This window comes from Vitis riparia, chromosome 7 (assembly GCF_004353265.1).
Source record: "Vitis riparia cultivar Riparia Gloire de Montpellier isolate 1030 chromosome 7, EGFV_Vit.rip_1.0, whole genome shotgun sequence".
In the NCBI taxonomy this organism is placed as follows: Eukaryota; Viridiplantae; Streptophyta; class Magnoliopsida; order Vitales; family Vitaceae; genus Vitis; species Vitis riparia.
The window spans coordinates 924,216-948,524 of NC_048437.1; the positions used below are offsets into that span (position 1 = coordinate 924,216).

The 24,309-nt window shown below is 34.9% G+C and overlaps 1 protein-coding gene across 1 annotated transcript; it reads right to left on the minus strand.

The window, feature by feature from the left end:
• Positions 1-1,746: 1,746 nt before the first annotated feature.
• On the minus strand, positions 1,747-23,995 carry LOC117918445 (ferrochelatase-2, chloroplastic). Its single transcript, XM_034835116.1, has 10 exons — positions 23,769-23,995; positions 20,259-20,586; positions 15,494-15,637; positions 12,844-12,945; positions 10,093-10,196; positions 9,878-10,004; positions 8,797-8,949; positions 5,780-5,880; positions 5,487-5,688; positions 1,747-2,266 (listed from the first exon to the last, which is right to left on the minus strand). The coding sequence occupies exons 1-10, from the start codon at positions 23,855-23,857 to the stop codon at positions 2,042-2,044; spliced, it is 1,575 nt and encodes a 524-aa protein (XP_034691007.1). The 5' UTR covers positions 23,858-23,995; the 3' UTR covers positions 1,747-2,041.
• Positions 23,996-24,309: the final 314 nt, after the last annotated feature.

A 24,309-nucleotide genomic window follows, 5' to 3' on the forward strand; every position in this document is an offset into this window, starting at 1 on the left:
TGATTTATGAGGGTTAGATTGGTTCTTGGTTCACTTACGTGTGTAATGGCATTTTGACACATACATAAGGTTGGACAAAGGTAAGTGAATGATAACCCTAGATTGAACTAATTGATTAATTAAAATCTTCTTAGGTTAATAAATTAATTAAGAACTTTTTTTGGTAGATTACTCAAAGAGGGTTCAAGTCACTTAAGCCCATGGAAAGCTATAAATACAATACCCCTTTAGGAGTTATGACTTTAGATTTTTTTTTTTTTCATTCTCCCATATGTCTAGAGATAGAGCCCTAGCCTCCAACCTCTACAGATTTCCACCATTAGAGCGCTAAGACTCAAGGATGGGTGGAACACTTATTGTGAGATCTATAATGACTATTACCACATTCTTCACCGCGAAGAATCAATCTGGAAACATCAAGACCTTGGTAAGCACTTCTAATCTATAGATCTAGATCCTAAAAGTGTTCTAAATGTCATTTTGCTTCCATTGCTAAGATCTAAGGGGATTAACAAGGGTGGTCCTTGATGATAAGTGTTTAACCACAATTTTACAATGCATTTATTTTTTATTTTTTATTTTTCAAGAAAAACCCCAATTCAAGATCTTAGACCTCCCTAGTGTGGTTAGAAAAGCAACTAAAAGAATATCTCAATCAATGGTGATGTATAGTAAAGATTTAAGAGTATGAACAAAGTGTCCTGATCCTACAAATATATAAAGGATAGTTTGGTTCATAAAACACTAGAGGGAAAAATATAGAAAGAAAAAGTAGAAAAAAAAAGTTAAAAAAAATTAAAATGAGATTTCGAATTAATAAATTGTTTTTTATATAATACTTCAAACTCATTTCACTTTTTTTTTTTTCTATTAATGATTAAATAGTTTTATTTCTAATTATATTTAACTGTCTTTTGTACTTTCTATAATGAAACTAAACATGAAAAAAATAATTTTCTTAAGCCCCCTTTTTTTTTTTTAATACTTTCTAAAAACCAAACATAACTAAGGAAAATTCATAGTTTGCTTGTCAAGAAATAAAAGAAAGATTTTTTTTTTTTTCAAAAAATGAAGAGCATGAAAAGGGTGTCAAGATCTTAGAAAAATGATCCAAAAGAATAAAAAATACAAAAAATAAAAATTGAAACATTACAAATGAAATATGCAATAAATCTGGATCCAAAATGTTTGATTGCTAAAATGGAAGCAGGGGAAAAAAAATTCAGGTTCCAGAAAATTAGGCAAAAAAAAAAAACTTTTGATTCCAAAGTATTTGAAGAAAAAAAATTTAGAAGCCCAAAAAAGAGGCTTTTTGTTGCCAATAAAATGATTTAATCATTACAAATGAGTGAACGATGAATCTTAATTCCGGCATGTTTGACTGCTAAGGTGGAAGAGGGGTAGGGGGAATCAAAAGGCCAACTTATATTCCAAGAAAATTAGGGGAAACAAGGCAAATAAAAAAACACACTTGATTCCAAAGTATCACTGTTAAGAGAAGAAGATAATGAAAAATGAAGTACACAACGCCAATGTCCAAGCATGAGAAAACCGGTAAATTTAAGAACCCCTAAAAAGATGTTTGTTTGCTAGGAAAATAGAAAAGCAAATGCGCCAATGTCAAGTATAAGAAGACTATGGTAAACTTAAGAAGGTGTTTGGTTGCTAAGAAAATAGAAAACAAAACACACCAATGTCGAAATGCACAAAACACAGTGAAGTATTGGATAGTAATGAAAAGAAGAATTGAAGAAACGATAGGTTTAAGATGGAACTAATGTCTTTTGTCCTTACATTGGATGAGTAAAGATCATATCCAACCAGAGACTCGTAAAATACATATAATAAATATATTTTCTTTCCAAACAAACACCAACTCAGCCCATGTGAGTATGGTCGTATGCTTCGATATCTCCTTCTACAGATGTACAGGAAATTGCTAGTTGTGTGAGTGAAAACATCTTATTATGAAAAGAAACTAGGAAAAGGATAGAAATTTACATCTCATTAATATGTTTGTGTGGAAAATTCGGTAACTCATTCAACGAAACAAGGGCAATATGCCCCACTGGTGCAGAAACCCCTCTCCAGTGGTCACTTCTAGTACCAATAAGACGAGCACAGCCAGCATAGCTGCTCTTCCATTCCATGTTTCAGCACTTTTTGTCCAACCCCATTGCCAAACCGTCACAGGTGCTGGTAGCTCCCTGCGCTGTGAATCATACACTGCCAATAGCTCTTCCACACTGCCCAGTGGAACAAGAGACTGCAGAAGAAAAATCCATAAGCTTTCATATACTGGGCCACAAAGTAGGCAAAGAAATCATAAAAGATACTACTATATTCTTTTAGTATATAAAATCATAGGGTAAGCACAAGATGGGCACAGCTAATTTTTAAATAAGAAACAAAGAATATTACAGTACAACCATTTATGAGTATTTTCTTTCAGTATACGAAATGGGCATGGGCACCAACCTTTTTTTTTTCTTTTTTGATAAACAAAGAAAATGACTAACAACTATTTTCTTTTAGAGTACAAAATCACATAAGAGCATAGTTTTAAAGAAAAACAATGATAGGAGAATAGTGAGACAAGCTGTCTGTACAATACAATCATCTATAGTGCATTTGCCAAAACTTTGGAATGTATCAAGAAAATTTATTAAGTTATGCAATTACCAACATAGAAATCTTAGATAGGGGACTCAAAACTTCAGTGTGGATGCGCTTCCTATTCATTTAAGTACAATATTTTGATATGATTTGCTCTAATTTTAAGTTGTTTCTGTGCATTTAGATCTCTAAAATAAAGCAGGAGAAGAGATGTTGAGGGAACACGATTGCATTGAATTCTCTCTCCACTTACAGAGAAACTCTCTCCTTGTATATATGTAATTGACATATTGTACAATTTCCAAGATGAAATAAAAAAAATATATTCAAAATTTGCATATAGTATCAAAGCCTCATTTAGCAGGAGGTCATGAGTTTGAATTGCACCACAAGTTTCCTTTCCCACTTTATTAAGCCCACATGCAAGTCAAAAGCAGACTATCCTTGTTTCCCTACAAGCTTGTCTGTCTCTCAATGTGTGGGTATGAAGATGCACATGAGGGGGAGAATGTTAGAGACCATGATATATATTGTGGACCCAATTCCTAGTAGCTTAAGCCTTTAGAAAAATTAGTTACTCAACATAAGGTTGTAATCCCCCTTCAATAAAATCATGGCCACACCAAAGGTCGTGGATGCCATGTTCCTAATACTAGTATGTTGAACCCAGCATGGTTTAGTAGCTTTAGAAAGGCATTCACATCCTTCAATGACTGGGTATAAATAGGTGTACAGTTCAGGTACAAATCTTAGTACAGTTCCAGTCTAAGGGAAAAGTGGTAAACCATGACAAGGTTCACATAATTTGTGGGATGCTATTCATTAGATCTCTTCTTTCAAGAGATGAACACACTAATAGTAGTCCAAAATCACGAGGAAATTCATATTACCTGTAGTCTTTGTTTCAATGCTACCAAACCAAAGGTCATTTTGAATCTCTGAATCCTCACACATAATCACAATAAGGCAATACAGCAACACACTAATTTTCCTTTTTGCATGACTAGTGAAGTTCCAGGCTCTAGACTATCCAACTTTACCAAAGTTCAAAACTACTGAAGTTTTGAAAACATAAACAAAATGGTCAAAGTTACATAAAACAAATGGAAGTAATTCAAAAATGAAAAATATAGAAAAAACAAAATACAATGGCCTATTCATAGACATAGATTCTTAGCCCATTAAATAAAATGAATCTTCAGCACACTTTAAGGCCATGTTTGGTACATGGGGATAAGGAATGGAATGAATATTTTTTTTTCAATCTTGTTCCTCCTTGAATAGGAATGAGATTGGTGATTCCAATTCTTAAATTTGGATGTTGTTTTCAATTTCAATGTTACAATAATTATAAAAAAAAAAAAAAACTCACACTATGCATAGTTTAAAGTAATTTTTTATTTTCATTTAAAAAAAAAAAAATCTTTGAGGGTGTTTTTTGCTAAATAATAAAAAACTATTTTGATGTGATTTAAAAACAAATTTGTTTTTAAAAATTTATATCCTATTTGATTGTTGTTCTCAGAAAACAATTTTTAAAAACAAAGTATTAAGTTTAAAAATTTTTTAAAATAATTTGAAACTCAAAATTATTATTATTGACTACAAAAATTAATAGACACAATTAGTGTTTTAAATTATTTAATGAATCTTCTAATTTTTTAGAATAATTTGAAATTCAAAAAACTAGTCAACTAATTATAGATTAAATACAAAAATTTTAGAGATTAAATAAAAAACTTCAGAATATCATGTCCTTAATTGAGTACTTAAGGTATGCATGCAATGAAAATGTTGACTCATTTATACCTTAAAAAATTAAGCTTTGCTTGTTTTTAAATCCATTTAAAATAAAATAGTATTAGCAATAATTAATTATTATTTATTTTTAACAAAATAAATCAATTATGCTTTAGTAAGATGTTAATATCCATATTTTTATAATATTTATAAAAAAAATATAATTTTTTATTTTATTATAATATTAATATTCATATTTTATTAAAAACTATTTATTTTTTAAATTTATTTATAATTATAAAATTATTTTTATTTTTAATAAGACTTGAAATAAATTTAGTTTATATTACATAAATGGCATTTACAATTTTTTTTTTCTTTTTTACAAAATCTAAATAAAAATATTTTAAAAAATAATTTATCCAAAAAAGTTTTTGATTTTTTAATTTTTGAAAAGTATTTTTAAAAATAACTTGCACTAGGAAATCAAAATACCTCCTACTAGGGGATGAATTTAAATTCTACTTATAAGTGAAATTTTATTTTCTTTGGAATCATTCTTGATTTCATTCCCATCTTTACTTGAGTTATCCAAACATGGGAATGGATGAGAAAATGAATGAGATATCCATTCTCACTCCCTATTTATGTGTACGAAACATGACCTAAGGGTAATAAGCATATGTTGCTTTACTAGATTTTGGATAGAGAATAGAAAGCCATTTCTCCAAAAGAACCCAAACCCAGCCCTCAAACTGATGTTTCAAATTATTTGAAATTTGTGGTCAGGTGTTTATTCTCCACAATGAATGCCAAAACGCATAAAAACAAAAGAACAAAGGAGTAATTAAAAAAAAAAAAAAAAAGACACAAATATACTGCAACATTTACTATTCAGAAGATATATAAACTACCTTCAGCTTGCAATTAGCTATTACCTAGAAATTAACACTCGATGATACCAGTTCATGTTTCAAATAATTTAATTTGATCATAGAACCGATTATTGGTGTTAATGCACACACAGATACTTGGTGTGTGCATGTGTCCTTCAATATTAACACAGACCTTTTATGCATGCAGATTTCACTAGGGAGCCATAATTTAGAACAGACAGTTATAAAGCTTACTTGTCGAGCTTCAAGATTTGAAACTGCCATTGCTCCTACATATGGGAGACTTTCGATCACAGCATCTGCTAAATCTGAAATGAAAGTGGGTTCACATCCTAGTGCAGGAACACGTCCCCATTTCTCTATACCAGATTTTAGAGCTAACTCTTTGTACTCAACATCAATTTCTTCAAGAGTTTCAATATGCTCACTTACAAAACTGTGATTAAATACCACAAAAGCTTCAATAACCAAGTAAGCATTATGTAAATTAATTGCTGCAATACTGGATTGTTTATAACATTAAGTACCTAATAGGCACAGCAAGAAGATTTTTTACTCCTTTCTTCCCAAGATCAATGATTGTCTCATCTGTATAGGGTTTCAACCATTCAACAGGTCCAACTCTACTCTGCAAGAACATTCAGAACCAATTGACATGATAAACAATGTTGACAACCAGGCAACCATGATAATAACACGCATCTATGAATCAGACAAGAAAATGATAGCAAAACCAGTGAAGAATAAAAGGAAGTGTAAAATAGAAATTATGAACGCATATAAGTACATTGTTTCTGTGGAAAATGACCAGACCTACTTCATGAAAGAAAGATCAAATTATTTCAATCTTTAAACCATTCCACATTGGAACTAAGATTCAATTTAGGCATCATGATCAGCAAATGAGTATTACCTCAGTTTTTCGGTTTAAACCCAACATGGCGGACAAAGGCCGTATCCATAAAAATTCAGTCCTTATGTCCCTCAAAAGAAATTGAGTGACTTGGTCCCTGCTGGGACTCAAATCTGGAACCTAAATACTTTCAAAACATTTCTGTCTCCTCACCGACTTTTGTTTTTAAGAGAAAACAATCTATTAAAAGTAGAAAGAAATTACGAATATAGAAAAGCTATCCTTCAAGATAAGCAAGAGAAAAATTACAAGCAAGCATCCTCACAATCCCAAAGAAATCTGAGAATACAACACCCCAGCTACTGGCATGGGCATTGTAGGCCCATTTAAATATACAAAAAGGAAGTCAGTCTCCAAAAAAATGCCTCTAGCAATTAAACACCTGTCTTTACTAAACATCTGCTACCTCATTGCTGGATATAGATCTCCATCAAAAAGAGCATCTCATGTCTCAAAACATATAAAATCTTCCAAATTGATGCATCTCAACATCATACTTTCCTCTTATCCTGAGAACCAATGAGGTAACAATAGTTGCATCCTCTTGTACTCAAAAAATAGTAATTCCATTGTCTTTTTTTCCATCAATCTTCCAACAAGGCAATAATCTCAAGCCTCAATTGCCAATCTACAGCCTGCCAGCTTAGAATAAGCCATAATCACACTGCTTAATGGACTAACAACAAAATCTCTAAAAGCTATAAGCATAACACCAGACAAACTCTTTTTTTATAGGCATATCAGGCCAACTTAAACGCGCCCTTGAAAAAATGTTTGAAGAATGGTTGATCATTGACCTTGTTAAGCATAAGTTATAATAATATTAATGTTCAATAATTGTTTGAAAAATGTTCAATTATTATAGCCATCAAGGGAAGGACCCAAGATACCAAAAAGCAACTACCATAGAACCATAGTCTTTACATAGTGAACAAGAATGTGGTTATGGATTCTTCTTCGTTGTGGCAAAGGAAACATTTATTTGCTTAAGACCACCCCCCCCCCCCCCCCCCCCCCCCCCCCCCCCTCCCCTCCCCCCTCCCCTTCTTTGAACCTGATCCAAAGTTCGAGCCTTTCACCATGTCGCCTCCTAGGCAAAAAAACCCATCTTAAGAGGCACACAAGATCTCCAAATGACACTCATCGAAAAGGGGACTAAAGATCCTAGCTCCAGGGCAACATAAAAGGGATTTGATAGAAAACTTTCCACTCTGACTCTATTTAAAGCACCCTAACTTCCACATCCCTAGACACCCTCTTCTCTTGAATCTCCGCAGTTTCCAGCTCTCAATCATCGAAAGGCCTAGAACGACAAAGGTTCCAACTACCCCTTCAACTGAAAAAGCCATAATCACACTCCCAAACATTGCCCACCCACACCTCTTTTGAAATAGCAAAGGCAAATAAAGAAGGGAAAACAACACACAACAGATCATCTCCACACCACTTATCCTTCCAAAACCTCACCTTTCTACTATTACCCACTAAGAACGAAATTCTACTACTCAAGAGTTCATATTCCTTCCTAAGGACTTTCCATAACCCAACAACATAACCTGCCCTCACTTCACGAGAGTGCCACCCCCCTTCTACTTCCCATTGATGACTTGCTTCCAAAGAGCTCCCCTTTCATCAGCAAAGCACCAACACTATTTACAAAAGAAGCGCTAAAAAACATCTAATGCCCAAACCACTCTTCCTTTCATCTAAACAAACAATCACCCACCTTGCTAAATGAGGTTCCGCACAAGAGCCCCACCCCAAAGAAAGTCCCTCTAAATTTCGCTTTAATCTCAATTTGACCAACCTTGGCATGGACAACAAGAACATAAAGTAAATAGGCATACTAGAAAGGGTGCTTCAGATCAAAGTAATTGTCTCTCCTTTAGAGATATATTGCCTTTTCCATATGATCAACCTTTTATAGAACCTCTCCTATACCCCGTCCTAAGCTGAAACAAATTTAAATAGGGCATCCAAAGGAAGACCCAAGTAATAGGAAGGAAGAGTACCCAACTAACAACCAAATCTAAGACCAAGTCATCTAAGTTCTCCACCCTCCCTACTAGTAATAACTTGCTTTTATCCAAATTGATTCTCAACCTAAAATGGCTCAAACCACATTAGCAACCAACTTAAATAAGTCATTTGTTCTTGTGAAGTCTCATAGAAGACTAGAGTATTATCAACAAACAATAAATGGGAGATTTGAACTCCTACGTCGCCCCATCCCCTCGCCCTACAACCCAACAAAAAGCCACCACTCACAGCCCTCTTGAGGAGGCAACTAAGAGCCTCCATAGCAATTAGGAATAAATAAGGCAAGCAAGGGTCCCCTTATCTCAAACCCCTAGAACTTTGAAAAAAGCCAAACAGGGTGCCACTAAAAGGATAGAGAACCTTGCCATAGAAATGCACCACTTTATCCAACCAATCCACTTCTCCCCAAAACCCATCTTTTATATTGTAAAAAACAGAAAAATTATCATAAGAAGTCGAGATCCCCCTTCATTAAACCTAAGTTTATATGCTATTTATCTCATCTTTCAAGTTAATCTTGTTATTGGACATTTATAAACTAATAATAGAAATTAATTAGTTTTGAAATAAGATTACTACAGGAGAAAGTACCTGGTAAGCAAGTGTATATGCGTTATTTATCTTTCTCTTTTCCAATTCTTCAATTATCAAATCTACACATTCCTCCATCTCAGCCTTGTAGGGATCACCAGCTTCTTCAACGTATGCAAGAGGCACCCCATGAGCACTAAAAAATATGACCACCTATAAAATAAACATTTTGTATTATGCTTGCTGAGAAATAACAGAGAGAACAGGAACAACAGACCATGTAAAAATAGAAAAACAAAGAGAAGCTTTTAGAGGAGCAACCAGAAATTGACAATCACATTAAGTGTTATCATAGGTGCACTAATGTGCAATGCTTTCCTATATGCTCCAAAACTCAATGCTCATGGATGTGTCTAATTTTCAATTAAACATTAAAAGTAAATAATGTTCTACATCATTTCCTATTTGGGTAACAGAATTATTTTTGGAACCCCTTTTGCTTGGGCACATGTGCATTTGCCCCTTGCACCTAGAATATAAGATATATTAGTGCACCAGCTTGCTTTGAGCCTTTAACAACACTGAGCACCATGCTGAAAAGGAGAAAGTGGGACTTAATTTCTTTGCTTGGGTCAAGAACCCAATTTTTAGAATGCTGCATCAGCTTCAAAAGCAAAAAATAAATAAATAAATAAATTTTAAAACAAAATACTTATTTTAAGGACAAACCGCAATATCAGGTGAAGAAATTATTTTGTCATGCATATCTTGAACAGAATTTTAGCATCAATTTGACCTCAAAAAAGTTCATCTTCCACCCAAAAACCAAATCCTAGGAAATGAGTTTTCATTTATTTTACCAGTATCATTGTGCAAAAAGAAAAAAGAAATTCTATTTTTCATGGTAGACAATAGCTAGCTTAATTCCCATATAGAGGGGCATAGGATCAAACCTCCCTATCAAATTGTTTTGGTTTCATGTTCTTAACAAGTTTAGGTATAAAAACATTGGGGATGTGAACTTTAATTTACCCAGATACTCTCACATGTTTTCAAAAACAAAGCAATAAGGCAGTAACATCACAACTTAACCAAATTCAAGGAAAGAAAGATATAGAAGCATTAGAAGAACATATAATACCTTCTCAGGGTTGTCAAATTTTTCTAACTCCTTTTCAATCAAATCAGTCATGGCCTTTATGTAACCTTCACGCTGGTACCAGGAAGGTATTACAGTGTGCTGCATGTTAACTAAATATTCGTCCTCCCTAAGGATCCAATCAAACAAGACGCACTGATGTCAGATTGCCATTTTGGAGCATGATAACAAGACAGCATCATGTATTCATTCCTCACCGAAATATACTCTCCAATAGTCGGAGGCTTGAACCACTAGTTGATATCGAGAATTGTGGATAAAGAGGAAGCACAACAAGCTTTGTAATTCCATCTCTTTTTATCTGACAAAGAAAAACAATCAGCAATATCCATGAATTTCAAGTCTTATATCAAGCTAGGAATTTGACAAATGCTAGAAGCCAACAAGTTGATTACCAAAGCAGATAGGTCATAATCATTTGAATTAAATTTTTGGTACTAGAGAAGCCACAGAATGAGAGGGCATCAATATTTGGACAAAAATGTTTTTGATAGGAAAACATGAACTATGATAGGAAACGCCTAACAAAAAGAGCTTGATCAGAATTCAGACACAAATGTAAACCACATTGCAGTCAGCCAGAAACCCCAGCCTCCACAGTGTTCGGGACATAAGTCAGCAAGGAATGATTAAACAAAAACAGTATTTAATTACCTTTTATTATAGACCCAAAAAAAAGGGGAAAAGAAGGAAAAGAAGGGTTCTTCAATAGTAAAAAATCTCAAGCAACTATAACATGCATCACCTAATACATATTTTGTATGCAAAGTAGCAAAACAATAGATTGTGATGCACACCCTGAAATACTGATCTGCAGTCAAGTGACTAGTCAAACATTACACTATGATTCAAAATCACAATATCAATCATTAACTAGGGAGGTCCAAAAGCACCATCGATCTCAGCACCTCAGAACAGTATTGGGAGATAAGCATAATATCCTAATTAAAAAACTCTGACAATTATCACAAAAATAAACAAAATTAGATCAACTCAAAAAATTGAATAAAATAACTTCTTTCACATTTAGGACTTTTTAAATAGTCATAAAAGCATGACTTAAAAGTTAATGTTTATATATTTTTGTTATTCTGCCAATTTGCTATGAATTAACTTATTAATGTATATAAAATTAAACATTTTTAAGATGGGATAATTTTCTAAGGCTTAAAACAATTCAATTAAGATAATGTTTATATTGAAATTTACCAAATTTAGCTAAATTATTTTGCAAAATGTTTAGTTACACAAACATTGACAGTTATATTAAATTACATAAACTATATAATTTTAATTGATTAAAAATAATTAATAATGATTAAACATTTAACTATATGATTTTTAAAATGGTTTTATTTAATTTTATTATATTGAATTATATATTATATATTATATATTTATACAATTTAATTAATAATAATAAATTTTAGTATATATTCTATATTGAAAATTTTAATTAATTAATTTAAATAATATTATTATTGACTATTGACATCCAAATCCATTTAAAAATTGCTATAACAAGTATAATACTTTTATTAATATATAATTATATCATTTAATTAATTTCATAAATAAATTACCATATATGATTGCATTAATTAATTTCATCAACAAATTACTACATACTATGAATATAGCAATAACCATTTTATGAATATCATGTTTTAATGTCAAAAATATACCATACCAGTTAACTTTCCTAAATACTAGATTCTCAATTTCTTACTTTCCTCCAAAATTCCCAACTTCCCAAAGCAAAGCAGAGCAACAGAGGAGTTCTCTCATCACTTTGATCAACCAATAGAAAGGATCGAGATGTTCCTAGACTCACCGCCAACAAAGAAAGATCATTCTGATGACTCTGACGGCACCGCCTTTCACCCCAAGTGCCAATGGCAATCAACAAAAAGAAGTGAAGATTGGAGAAGGGTGTGGGTGCACCACCACCAAAATATGGCCAGTCACCTCCAAAGTTCAATCCAACAATAATTAAGAAAATTTGTATTGTTTTTTGGGTGTGAAGCCATGGATCCGAGTTAACTCATAATAATTTTAGTGAACCAGCCGATAGAAACAAGGCATCTCAAGAACTTTGTTGAGTTAAATGAGTTGTACCAATGTAACACCAAGTCAACTCAAAAACATGTGTCAGGTATCGAACTCATCATGGCCCTTGCCAAGGCACATACAAGAGTCATACCAGACTCAGCCAAGACTTTGAACCTCCCATTGCATAACAATTAATCTATTTGAAGTCTAGATTGGAAAGTCAGGAAGCCAATATACTGGCTAACAGAGGAGCCTCTTCTTTAGTTGACTTCATTGATGATCTTATGGCCTCTTGAGCTTTGGTGGACTAACCCCTAGGTTGAGCAGCTAAAAAAACATTTCTATCAACTATTATGTGTTCCTTTTATTTATACACTTGTGTACATCTTCCTCTTTGAAGAATTTCTTATACTTCATTCTTCTGTATTTCTTTTATATAATATAATAGAAGTTTTGTTTCTTGTCAAAATAAATAACCAAAGATACCCCTGGTAAGGGGAGAGGATATTTCAGTACTTCATACAGGGTTTGGAGACTAACAGGGCAGCAGCAAATGGCACTCTGAAGTTTGCCAATACGTTGAGTTACTAAAATGATTGATCTTGACTCTCGAGTTCATCAAACGTCTTAATGCCATTAACCCTTGAGGTACTTACTTTATTTACTATACAAAGTCATTTAATTAACTTCATTCAGCCAACTTTTAGTCAGATTTAGGTTCTCAAGCTACAGTTATCTGAAGCCAACAAGAAGAATGGCATTTGGATACAAGAACAAATGGCTACAAAGTAAACATTCATCAACATTCTGAAACTATGCCCATCATAAGTACTGCCAAAGGCAGTATGAAAATATTTTTTTCCAGGAGATATATTATAGAGCATTTGACCAGGTACCTGTTCAATAGCTTCTTCAGTGAATGGATGCCAATAACGCATACCAACGTATACTTCTGCTGGGACATTCTTCTCACAAAGGCTCTTCTTCAACTCTTCAGCCTGAATTGAAAATATATAGCTAATTGAAAAACAGTGGCAAAAAAAATGAAAGTCCCACTAAAATTTTTCAAGGATAAATTTTTAAGGTTGTAGCAGAGAGTTAAAATGACTTTCTTAATGAATTTTAATGTTTTATAAATACTAAGGATTATGTTTCAATTTAGTTTTTGGGAGTATAGGAGAACATTTTGGTCAGTTCCTGAAAACATTTCAAATTTCAGCCAATTCCTACTATAATTCAAATTCATCTGACATTCTAAATTCTTTTTGTTTTTTGAAATGTTACAAGAATATGTCAATACAGTATAACATTACAAATTATATGTCTACTATAGCAAAGAATTTAAAATATACAAAACTAGGAAGGACAAACAAAATTTGTGGTCTTATGAATATTTGAGGGTGAGATAAAACTCATAAATTCAAGTAGACCAAATGAAGATAAAAGGAGATTTTCCAGGTTCATACAGCTTGCAAAGGTCCCTTGCATGTAGGTTCTTACGCGGAGGAGATCAGTCACATAGCAGGAGAGGGCAGAGGTGCATAACTGTGAGAGCAAAGTAGGCAAGCTAAGAAGATAGTGGAAGAAGAGGTGGCAAATAGAATTAGCTGGGATATTGAAACCATTATGAGCCTGTAAAGCAGTAACACCTAAGTTCCTGGGCACCAGATTAACTAACAACAACATCAGCAGGTCAACCACTAACATAGCTTAAGAGCATTGACAATGACGCATGTCCTTAGGAACATTCAACACTCTCTACCAATGTTAATACCACAAAGTATTGAAACTTCGACAGCTTTTGGGCAACAAATCACGACCCCCATCTATACCTAAGGACAAGGTGATTTTCACTCAATATCAACAACAGCACAAGGAGCATAAAAGGCACTCAGAGCTGGCTCCTGGCATAAGCAAGCATCTAGCATCAGGACACCACATCATCAACATCATGCCAATAGGAGGGCCCAAAGCTATGCACATTAGCCTTGGGGTAGACTGCTGTTTATGAAAGCCTTATTGAAGACAGGGATTTGTGTCAAGCAGGTTTCAAAGGTCAGAGCCACAAGGATCACATGCCCTCCAGTGGTTTTACTGCATATGGCAAAAAGGTTCTTACATTCCCCATCAATGGTACCTAAAGGAACAGAGACCTGGCTTTCATGTACCACAACTTGAAGCCATTAAGTGGCATATTCAAGTCCTCATGTTAACAAAGACTACTCTTCACATAAAATACAACACAGGATGACAAAGCTTCAGCCCCAGTGAAAAAAAGCAAAAACTGCATGCCCAAGGCAACCTAAATATCAGAAGAAAACAGGAACACAAAGAGTGAAAAAAAGGGAGTGGACTAAAACTTGATTCATGTTTCAAGCCACCAAACATACACACACCAATTGGAACCAATAGTTTCAAGTGATCAAGCAGTTGATTAGAAAAATTTTCTCTAAAGCATAGCTAAAATCCGGTTATTAAAAAAGGGAACATATATGACTTGTAAATCAACTCAATCAAGAAGGCTACATATTCTAACCACTACCAATTCAACAAATGGTATAGGTCAAATTTGCAATAGATTCAACTCCTAATGACTCCTTCAAGCCATTAATTCTTGGTTCATAAGCAACAGAAGGAGGCTCCCCAATGTCAAAATCTCAATCTAGTACAATTCTAATGGAAACAAAGATAAAAGGATTCACACAGCAGAACTAATCGATAATGCAATGCCTTTGCTTCTTTGACAAAAATAAAATTGACATCTTAGCCAACTAAACAGAAAGAGGCACTCCAAAACCAGAAATCATGGTAGAACATCACCGGCACACTATTCATGATTTAGGACATCCACTCCATAGAAGTTGACGATGAAGAAAAGTGGTGGCTGCATTGCTTCCTTCTCATGAGGAGAGCAAGGGGAACTAATAAATCCAAAGAAAATGAGTACAAGAGTAGGGAGAAGTAAGCAAGGTTCTAAGATCACAAAAGGTGGCATGATACTTGAGTAATATTAGGTGTAAGTTATCGAAGGCAAGACGCAGTTTCCGTAGATTAACATGATCCAAAATTTTTGTAGCAACCATTAAGACTCCATTATGAATGCTTTGTGTACCAAGATCATCATGCCATGAACTAACAATAGCTATAGGATGAAACTCCCAACCAAAAATGATATGTGTGAAGTTTTGAGCAATACATCAGCAACACCAATGAAAAGAAAAGATATGGAAATGAAAAACAAACATTTCTAATGCAGGTCAAAATTTATTTTTAAATCCCTGGAATTTGGATGAGCTTGTTAACCAACAGACAGGAGCTAAAAATTGGGATACGAAAGGAAACTTTATTAACAAGAGAAGAAAGAGTATGAGGAAGGATAAGCTACCATTTAGAACAACAAGACAGAACATAGAAAGACAAAATTTAGTGAGTTGTAATTCCATTAAATTAAAATCTCTCAATATGTTGATACTTAGAAGAAAAAAGACAAAAAAATTCTCTCAATATGTTGATGATTTACACATGAAAAATGTTAATAAATCATGCCTGTGCGTCAGTTATCCGACGAAGAGGAGAACCACCACCAATCGAGGCATAGCCTTCCTTGCTCTTGGGTGCTCTTAAAACAGATATGAATTGTGCCAAGGGTTTCTGAAGAAACCGGAACAGTCTTGGTAGTCTAATAATATCCTGTTCAATTTATAAAGTCACATGTCAACAAGTCTGCACAAATGTCAAGAAATGTACATTCATAACATGTATCACCACATAATAGCTTGTTTTGAACCAAAAGGTCTACTGGATAAGATATACCACAAAATCATTGACATGATCATATTAATGACCCATCAGATGTGCAGTAAAATGAGATGGCGAATTGCAATTAATTCAACTTATAGTTGTATTATATGATCTCTATTGTCATTATTTCAGAGCTAACAAAATAAGGAAACAAACTTCTCCAGAATCCTTCATATTGTAGTAAATTCTTCCCCCAGGTTCAGGAAAAGGGAAGAAGGAAAACCCAGGAAGCTGAGTTTACGATTTGCCAAAGGAAATTAGAACTTAGTTCAATCAAATACCTGATGAGCTCCAGAACATATTCTCACCTAAAAGATTATAGAACCCAACATTGAAACATATTGCATCAGAAAGCAAAGAGACTTCTTTTAGGGGAAAAAAAGGGAAAAATATGAGATTTGTCAGAACTTGGAAGATATAGCCTTATAGGAAAGAAACTGGTAATACATAATTCTATAGTCATATCCAAGAAGTTGGGTAACTTGAGTTTACTCAGTTGGGTATGGAGATAATAATAATTAAAAAATAAATAAAAATAAAAACAATAACAGCACAATGGAGTGGTAAAGGAATGGCGAGGGTTTGTTGGAGGTTCCAAGTTCAAGTCTCAATGGGGACAAAAAAATTTACTCAAAAAAAAATAATAACAGCACAATGGAAAACCTTATTTTTCTTGCTGTCAGGATAAAATCTTTTACCATTGAATTGGACATACTTAAGAAAATAATAGAAAGTAATATTGGTGAAAGCACAACCAAACCATGTCAAGACTTGATCGATTCCTGGTGTCGGAGGACTGGGAGGGCCATTTTAATGGGGCGATACAGAGTACTCTTCCTAGGCCAGTGTCAGATCACTTTCCCATTCTTTTGGATGGGGAAGGGGTGAGGAGGGGGCCTGTCCTTTTCCGTTTTGAAAACATGTGGCTTAAGGAGGAGGGTTTTAAGGATCTGCTGAAGGGGTGGTGGCAAGGTCTAAGATTCAACGGGTCTTTTAGCTTCATCCTTGCAGAGAAATTGAAAGCTTTAAAGGCAATCTTAAAGTCTTGGAATAAGGTAGTTTTTGGGAAGGTGGGAGTGAATAAGAGATTGGCTTTGGACAAAGTGGATTTCTGGGATTCTCAGGAGAAGATGCATACATTATCTTTGGAGGAGCTGGAAGCTAGAAAGGAAGCTAAGGGGGACTTTGAGAAATGGGATCTTATGGAGGAGATTTCTTGGAAACAAAAATCAAGAGAAGTGTGGTTGAGGGAGGGTGACAGAAATACCGGCTTCTTTCATAAGATGGCCAATTCCCATAGAAGGAGAAGTTGTTTGTCTAAGATTAAGATTAATGGTAACTGGTTAACAGAAGAGCAAGATATCAAGGGGGGTGTGGTTGGAGCTTTCGAGAACCTACTAACAGATCCTGGGGATTGGCATCCATCAATGGAACGTTTGGATTTTAATAGGATTGATGGTGAGGATGCAGCTCATCTGGAAGGGGTTTTTACAGAGGCAGAGGTCTTCTCTGCCCTCTCAGATCTGAACGGGGACAAGGCTCCTGGTTTAGACGGCTTTTCTCTCAGCTTTTGGCGGTTCAGCTGGGATTTTGTGAAAGATGAGGTTATGGGCTTTATGAAGGAGTTCCACGAGCATGGCAGATTTGTGAGGAGCCTGAATTCAACTTTCCTGGTCCTTACCCCTAAAAAACCGGAAGCGGAGGACCTTAAAGATTTCAGACCGATTAGCTTGATAGGTGGATTGTATAAACTGTTGGCAAAAGTGCTAGCAAACAGGATCAAGAAGGTGGTGGGAAAGGTGGTGTCTTCAGTTCAAAATGCCTTTGTTGAAGGAAGACAAATTCTGGATGTTGCCCTAATTGCCAATGAGGCAATAGACTCGTTGCTGAAGAGAAATGAGAGTGGGGTGTTGTGTAAGCTAGATATAGAGAAGGCGTACGATCACTTGAATTAGAATTTTCTACTATTGGTATTGCAAAGAATGGGGTTTGGGGAGAAATGGACTGGCTGGATCTCCTGGTGTATCTCCACAGCGACGTTTTCAGTCTTTGATCAATGGCACTCCAGCCGGTTTTTTCAATAGTTCAAGGGGTTTGGGTCAGGGGGATCCTCTCTCTCCCTACCTATTTGTTATCGGGATGGAGGCTTTTAGTAGGCTCATCCTTAGAGCAGTGAGGGGGGGTTTTCTTTCGGGCTGCAGGATAAAAGGAAGAAGTGGAGACGGGGCTGTGGTAACTCATTTGCTGTTCGCCGATGATACTTTAGTTTTTTGTGAAGCTTCCCAAGATCAGATGGCTCATTTAAGCTAGTTGTTGATGTGGTTTGAAGCCATATCAGGTTTGAGGATTAATTTGGATAAGAGCGAGATTTTGCTGGTTGGGAGAGTAGAGAATTTGGAGGCTTTGGCTCTTGAGGTTGGTTGTAAAGTGGGAAGGCTGCTAAATTCTTACTTGGGGATCCCTTTGGGGGCGAATCACAAGTCCGTGGCTGTTTGGGATGGGGTGGAAGAGAGATTTCGGAGAAGGCTTGCCTTGTGGAAAAGGAATTATATCTCCAAAGGCGGTAGAATTACCCTAATTCGTAGTACTTTGTCAAGTATGCCCATATACTTGATGTCTTTACTTCGAATGCCAAGAGTGGTTAGTTTAAGATTGGAAAAAATTCAAAGGGATTTTTTGTGGGGGGGAGGAGCTTTGGAGAGGAAGCCTCATCTAGTAAATTGGGATTCCGTGTGCTCGGACATAAGGAAGGGTGGCTTGGGGGTTAGACGTTTGTCTACTCTCAATAGAGCCCTTTTATGCAAGTGGAACTGGCGGTTTGCGAATGAAAGGGAGGCTCTTTCGAGGCAAGTCATTAGTAGGAAGTTCGGGGAGGAAGAAGGGGGCTGGTATACTAGAGAAGTTAGGGAGGGGTTTGGAGTAGGCTTGTGGAAGGAAATAAGGAAGGAAGGAGCTCTCTTGCAAAACAAAGTTGTCTTTTCTGTGGGGAATGGTAGAAGGGTGAAATTTTGGAATGATAATTGGTGTGGGAATTTCTCTCTCAGTAATTTGTTTCCCTCTTTGTATGCCTTTGCTTCATTTAAAGAGGCTTGGCTAGTGGAGTTATGGGATCATTCGGGAAATGAAGGGGTTTGGAATCCTAGCTTCTCTAGGTCCTTTAATGACTGGGAGGTGGAGGGGGTGGAGAGATTACTTCTGACAATCCGGGATAGGAGGCTTAATCCTCTTTTGGAAGATAGAATGCTGTGGAAAGAGACTAAAGATGGGATTTTCTCAGTTAAGTCCCTTTATAGTTCGATAGCTTCAAGAAGAGATGTTCAGTTCCCTTATAGTAATATTTGGAGTATTTGTGTGCCTACCAAAGTGAGTTTCTTTGCTTGGGAAGCTTATTGAGGTAAGGTGCTAACCTTGGATCAACTTAAAAAGAGGGGCCGGTCTCTAGCTAACAGATGCTTCCTTTGCGGTATGGAAGAAGAGTCAATTGATCATATTCTTATTCAGTACTCTAAGGCAAGAGGGTTATGGGAGTTATTGTTTGCTCTGTTTGGTGTTACTTGGGTCCTCCCTTCTTCGGTTAGAGATACTCTTAGTGGTTGGTGTGGCTTTAAGTTGGGCAAGAAGCGTAGGAAGGTGTGGAACGCAGCCCCTTTGTGCATTTTTTGGGCGGTTTGGAAGGAAAGAAACAGGATAGCTTTTGATAATGAAGAGTTATCAATTCATAGGCTGAAGAATTCTTTTGTTTGTAATCTTTGGCTGTGGACTAAATCGGTTGTAAATGAGGGTCCTCTTCCTTTGATCAATTTTTTTGATTGGCTAGGCGCTAGTTGAGGGCTGGTATTGTATCTCTATTTCTTTTTGTGCCTATTGGCGCCTCTTGTATACATCCTGTATGCTTGGGTCAGCCTCAAGGCGCCCTTTTCTAATATATTTTTGTTGTGTGTTTGCCTATCAAAAAATATTGGTGAAAGCAATTGTAAGGCCATTTTTTTAACTTCAGCTTTAGGTTAAACTTTGGTCTGTCTGGATATTTAATTAATTCAAAGGAAGTTGAAAATGATTTAAGGAATCAAAACGATAAGATAAGTCCACATTGATATAGTATTCGGTAACTTAAGCTGTTTTCTCACATTAATAACCTCAGTGTGCATTTCCCCAAGAAGGATAGAAGTTATGTTTTTAGCATAAAAATTACAGTACTTAATATCAAAGGTAATCTTGGGCTTGAGAAATACATTTGCAACCTCAAAATGTATATTTAGAGATCAAAAGCAGATCCCATCACATCACTTTCCAGTTCTATGCATCTTTTTAAATATTTGCATGCAATAATAAACAGATAAATCTAAAACAAATTAGCCCTGAGAATAGTTCATAATTTTTCTAACCCACCTAATAGAGAAATTGGTGAAAGCAAACATAATGACCAATAAAATACTTAAATAACATTCAAAAAGTGGCTATCTGATGGTAAATCTCAAGGAAGGAGTAAATCAAAGACACAGAAAATTACCGGATCAGCAAAAAGATTAAACAAGAAAGGCTGCACATCTTCAAGAGTCTCTGGACCTCCCAGGTTCAGCAACAACACTCCAATCTTTTCATCACCAACAAGAGGTTTAGAGGATACATCTTGAGTTTTAGATGTCAATAATGCTCTCAGTGGCAAGGAATACTTGTTGAGTGATTGCTTTAAGTTTGAAGATTGTATATCAGACCATCCTGAGGAATATTTGGCAACTACAGAATTTTTTGGAAGATTGGAATTGACACAAGCGTCCATTTGGACCCCAATGCAACGACATATCCTTTGAGAGGTAGAAATTGCCCGTGGGAATAGCCTTTGGGAACAAAGAACATGAAGTATACAAAATCATATTCAATGAATCAACTCATAAATCCAATACTAAACTCTTCTATACATCATGTGGAGTAAAAAAAAAAGATCTACCTACAACTATGCTCTATGATAGCACTGAAGAAAAAACTAGAAGTTCATTTCTTTCACTAGGAATGTAATAGAACATTATTTGAGGCAACAGAAAAACAGCAATACAAGATAATCAACAGTAAAGGTTGACAAAGGAATTTAAGTTCATTGCGAAAAAAGCAATGAACAAAGTATTAAGCCTAGAGTAATGTGTCTATTTTACAGTACCAACTTGTATGTACAAACGCTAAGACATGATAGACCAATGCAATTCCAATGGAATATTCAAGCACCCTTCTCAACAATCAACTTAACAAAATGCAAATGATAAAGAAACATATGCTTCTTTTTATTAATGATGCCCCTGATATCCTCAAACAAGAATTTGAAGGGACTACAAAAACTGCAGATAGATGTAGTAATTTGTAATCATTAGTTAGGATGAATAAAAGCTAAATTCAAGTCCTTAATCACAACTGCAACCAGTCAGTTGTCAGCCCTATCAATCTCACATTAAGCCTAACAAAGGTCATAAAACCCATCACAAGATTGGCTCAAGATAATTTCTCCAAGTATCAATTTGTCAGATGGGCTTGAACATCTCCAAAACATTCTGGACCAGAGCAACCATTTTCAGTTATAGGTTGAATTATGGCCTTTAAGCTTAGTGACTTTAGATCAGCAGAGCCAGTGGAATAGTCTAGAAAATAAGTAACTCCAGTATTCTAGTTGATAGAGTTATGAAAAGGTAAAATGATTTTGCAAATTCGAAAGGTAGTTCACATATTAGCCACATATTGCCATGGTTTTGGCCCCTGAGGCCTGTCTCAGGTGGCAATGGATTGGGATGGGGAATGGGGAGGTTACAAATTCTAATACATATTTACCAAAGAAAAAGAAAAAAATTAAAAGATGGAAAAAAAGTCGCCTACCAAAAAAAAGAAAAGGAAAGGAAAAAACACATAGTCACAAACAAATGAACGTTGTAAGATGTCTATAGGTTTCCACTGTCAAAATTCCAATAGTCAAACAGCAAGATAACTTAAGACTGAAAATTGTCCATTTTTTGAAAACATGTAACAATGCAAGCATTGATGAAGACCTTTTGTTGTAACCGTTCGATTATTCATGGAAAGGGAAAACAAAAAATTGATTGTTAGATTGACCTTGAGGCGACTTGAATAGATATTTAGGAGCACTTGGAACAAGAGTTTGATGAAACTCATTGTATTATTAGTACGACCAAACTCACTAACTCCAACCAGTAGAAAGATGAGCCCATTATCAATTATGTCAAAAGATAGTTAGACCAAGGTCTTGACTGAGATAGGTTATCTAAAACTTCAGCAACTGAAATGTGCATGCAATGAATGCATTAGGGTCAACACTATTTTTCAAAGAAACAAACTTAGAAACCTTGGAAAAATTTGTACTAGAAATTCATAAGCACAAATGTCATGTAAAAAAAAGGGTGATGAAAGGTCAGAACAAGAGTGCAACCAAATTAATGTTATTCTAAAGGATAATAAACTCTCTTTGGCTTCAACAAATTTAAAGTATCTAATTCTTCCTTCAAAAATATTGACCTGATGAGCTGAAAAGTTTAACTCACAGATCATGAATTTGAATGACTTCAAACACTTGGAGCATTTAAAAAAGTGAGCATCTAAAGTTTATCAAAGCTTGATGTTTCATGGGGGTAGACCTTCTCTTCAAATTTTGTACCTATAACCACAGCGGGCCTACCCTATAATTTCCAAATAGAGGTCAATCTTTTGACAATTATCATTCAATTTGAACTGATCAGTATCAATCCTTCACTGCCCATGACATATATCCCTAGTTCTTAATAGGTTTACATGCAACTTATGAGCTAGGTTCTTTATCTTCATGGTGAACCGAACCTACTCAGCTTTTGTAGTCTTCCGTACATGATGCACTCCAGTAACAAATTCGTAAACCAATCTTTCATTAAATAAACACCAACAACCTAAAAATTTCCGAGCATCTGAAAATCAGAAATTAATAAATAAATAAATATTAGAACCCATCAGAATCTCGGCCTAATTGCACTTATTGACATATTCTCCATGAGATACAAAAGCTTTTCTCCTTGTTCAAGAAGGTCCATGCTCCAAGCTTTTATAGCCCTAATGGCTGTATTACAGTAAAAGGAAAAGAGAGTTCATTTCAATGGATCCAATCAGTAATTTTTTCTAGTCCCTCAAAAACAACACAATTTTTCTTCTTCATGCAATAAAGATGGGACACAGACTTATGTTCTCGGAGCATATGTGTCTATGTAGCCATTACTAAGAGTGGGAATGAAGCAAAAAATGTTTCAACTACCCAGGATGAGATTGGTCAACAGGTCCATCTGGGAAAAGATCAAACTGAAAGTTTGAAATCAGGGACTCTAATCGATTGAACCCAAGACAATTTTTTTTTATTTTTTTTTATCAGAAACGAAATATATATTGAAAAATAACCCAAGACAAATTTTTGAAACTGAATTTTGAGTTTATTAAACAAAATCATATACAAAAAAAAGTGAAAAAAAAAATTAAACAAATTCAATGAGGAATAGAAATTTGAATGGACCCGCTCATTTGACTTCAGTTGAGATGAATTATTTCATTTTTCATCCAAAAAAAAAAAACCCATGTGATTAGAAAAGTCTAAACAGAACCATAAACAATTAAAGAAACCAGAAAAAATAAAATTAAACAAACGAAAAAAACTGATTTATAGCACAAACAGACTTCACAATTTGATATTCCCAAAAATTCAGTGGCATGACAAGTAAATATTTCCAAAACCAAGGGCCTTTTATAAGCCGCATCACCCAATAAACAATAACCCTATGTTTGGGTGCCGAGAAAAGCGCCGAAAAGAACAAATAAACAAACGAACAAAGAAAAACACAAATCAAATCCCATTCAATTTTTCCCGTTTTGTATCCTAACTATAAAAAAAAACCCAACCCAACAAACCCAAACAGCTGAATAAAGCTCATTTCATTTTCTCGTCATCGAAACAGACCCAAACAAAAAGCAAACCAAAAATTAGGGAGGAAGAAAGGGAAGGACTTACAGTGAAGATTTGGGGATGCGAGAAGCAGAGGAGAGGCATGGAGGAGGGAATGTGGCGGAAGAAGAAGGATTCTGAATTGATTGATTCATAGAGTTTGGGTCGAATTTCAAACCCCAACAAATCCCAGAAAAGAAAAAAGAGAAGAGAAAAACTGTATCTGTTTCAGACGGTGTTTGGTTAGTGAGAAAATGTTTTCGGCGTGTAGAAAAAAGCTAAGCCAAGTTCTTTTATCACTGTCTCTCTCTGTATTTATCCATATTTCTTGCAATTTTACTACCCTCCATTCTATTTTTATTTTTATTTTTCATTTTCTTACATCCTATTAATTTAATTTTCTTTTTTTATTATTGGAAAAAGTAACTCTTCAAAGCAGAAAAAAATATTTATCTCAAGAAAGGTCAAATTTTTTTAAAATAAAATAAAGGTAGAAATAGTATCCGTTGGATCAAGAAATGGGGGTGTGATTGGTTTTCGGGGAAGGAAAATCCCTTTTTTTCTTTTCTTTCACTTTTTTTTTTCTATTTTCTTTCCTTCGTATTTT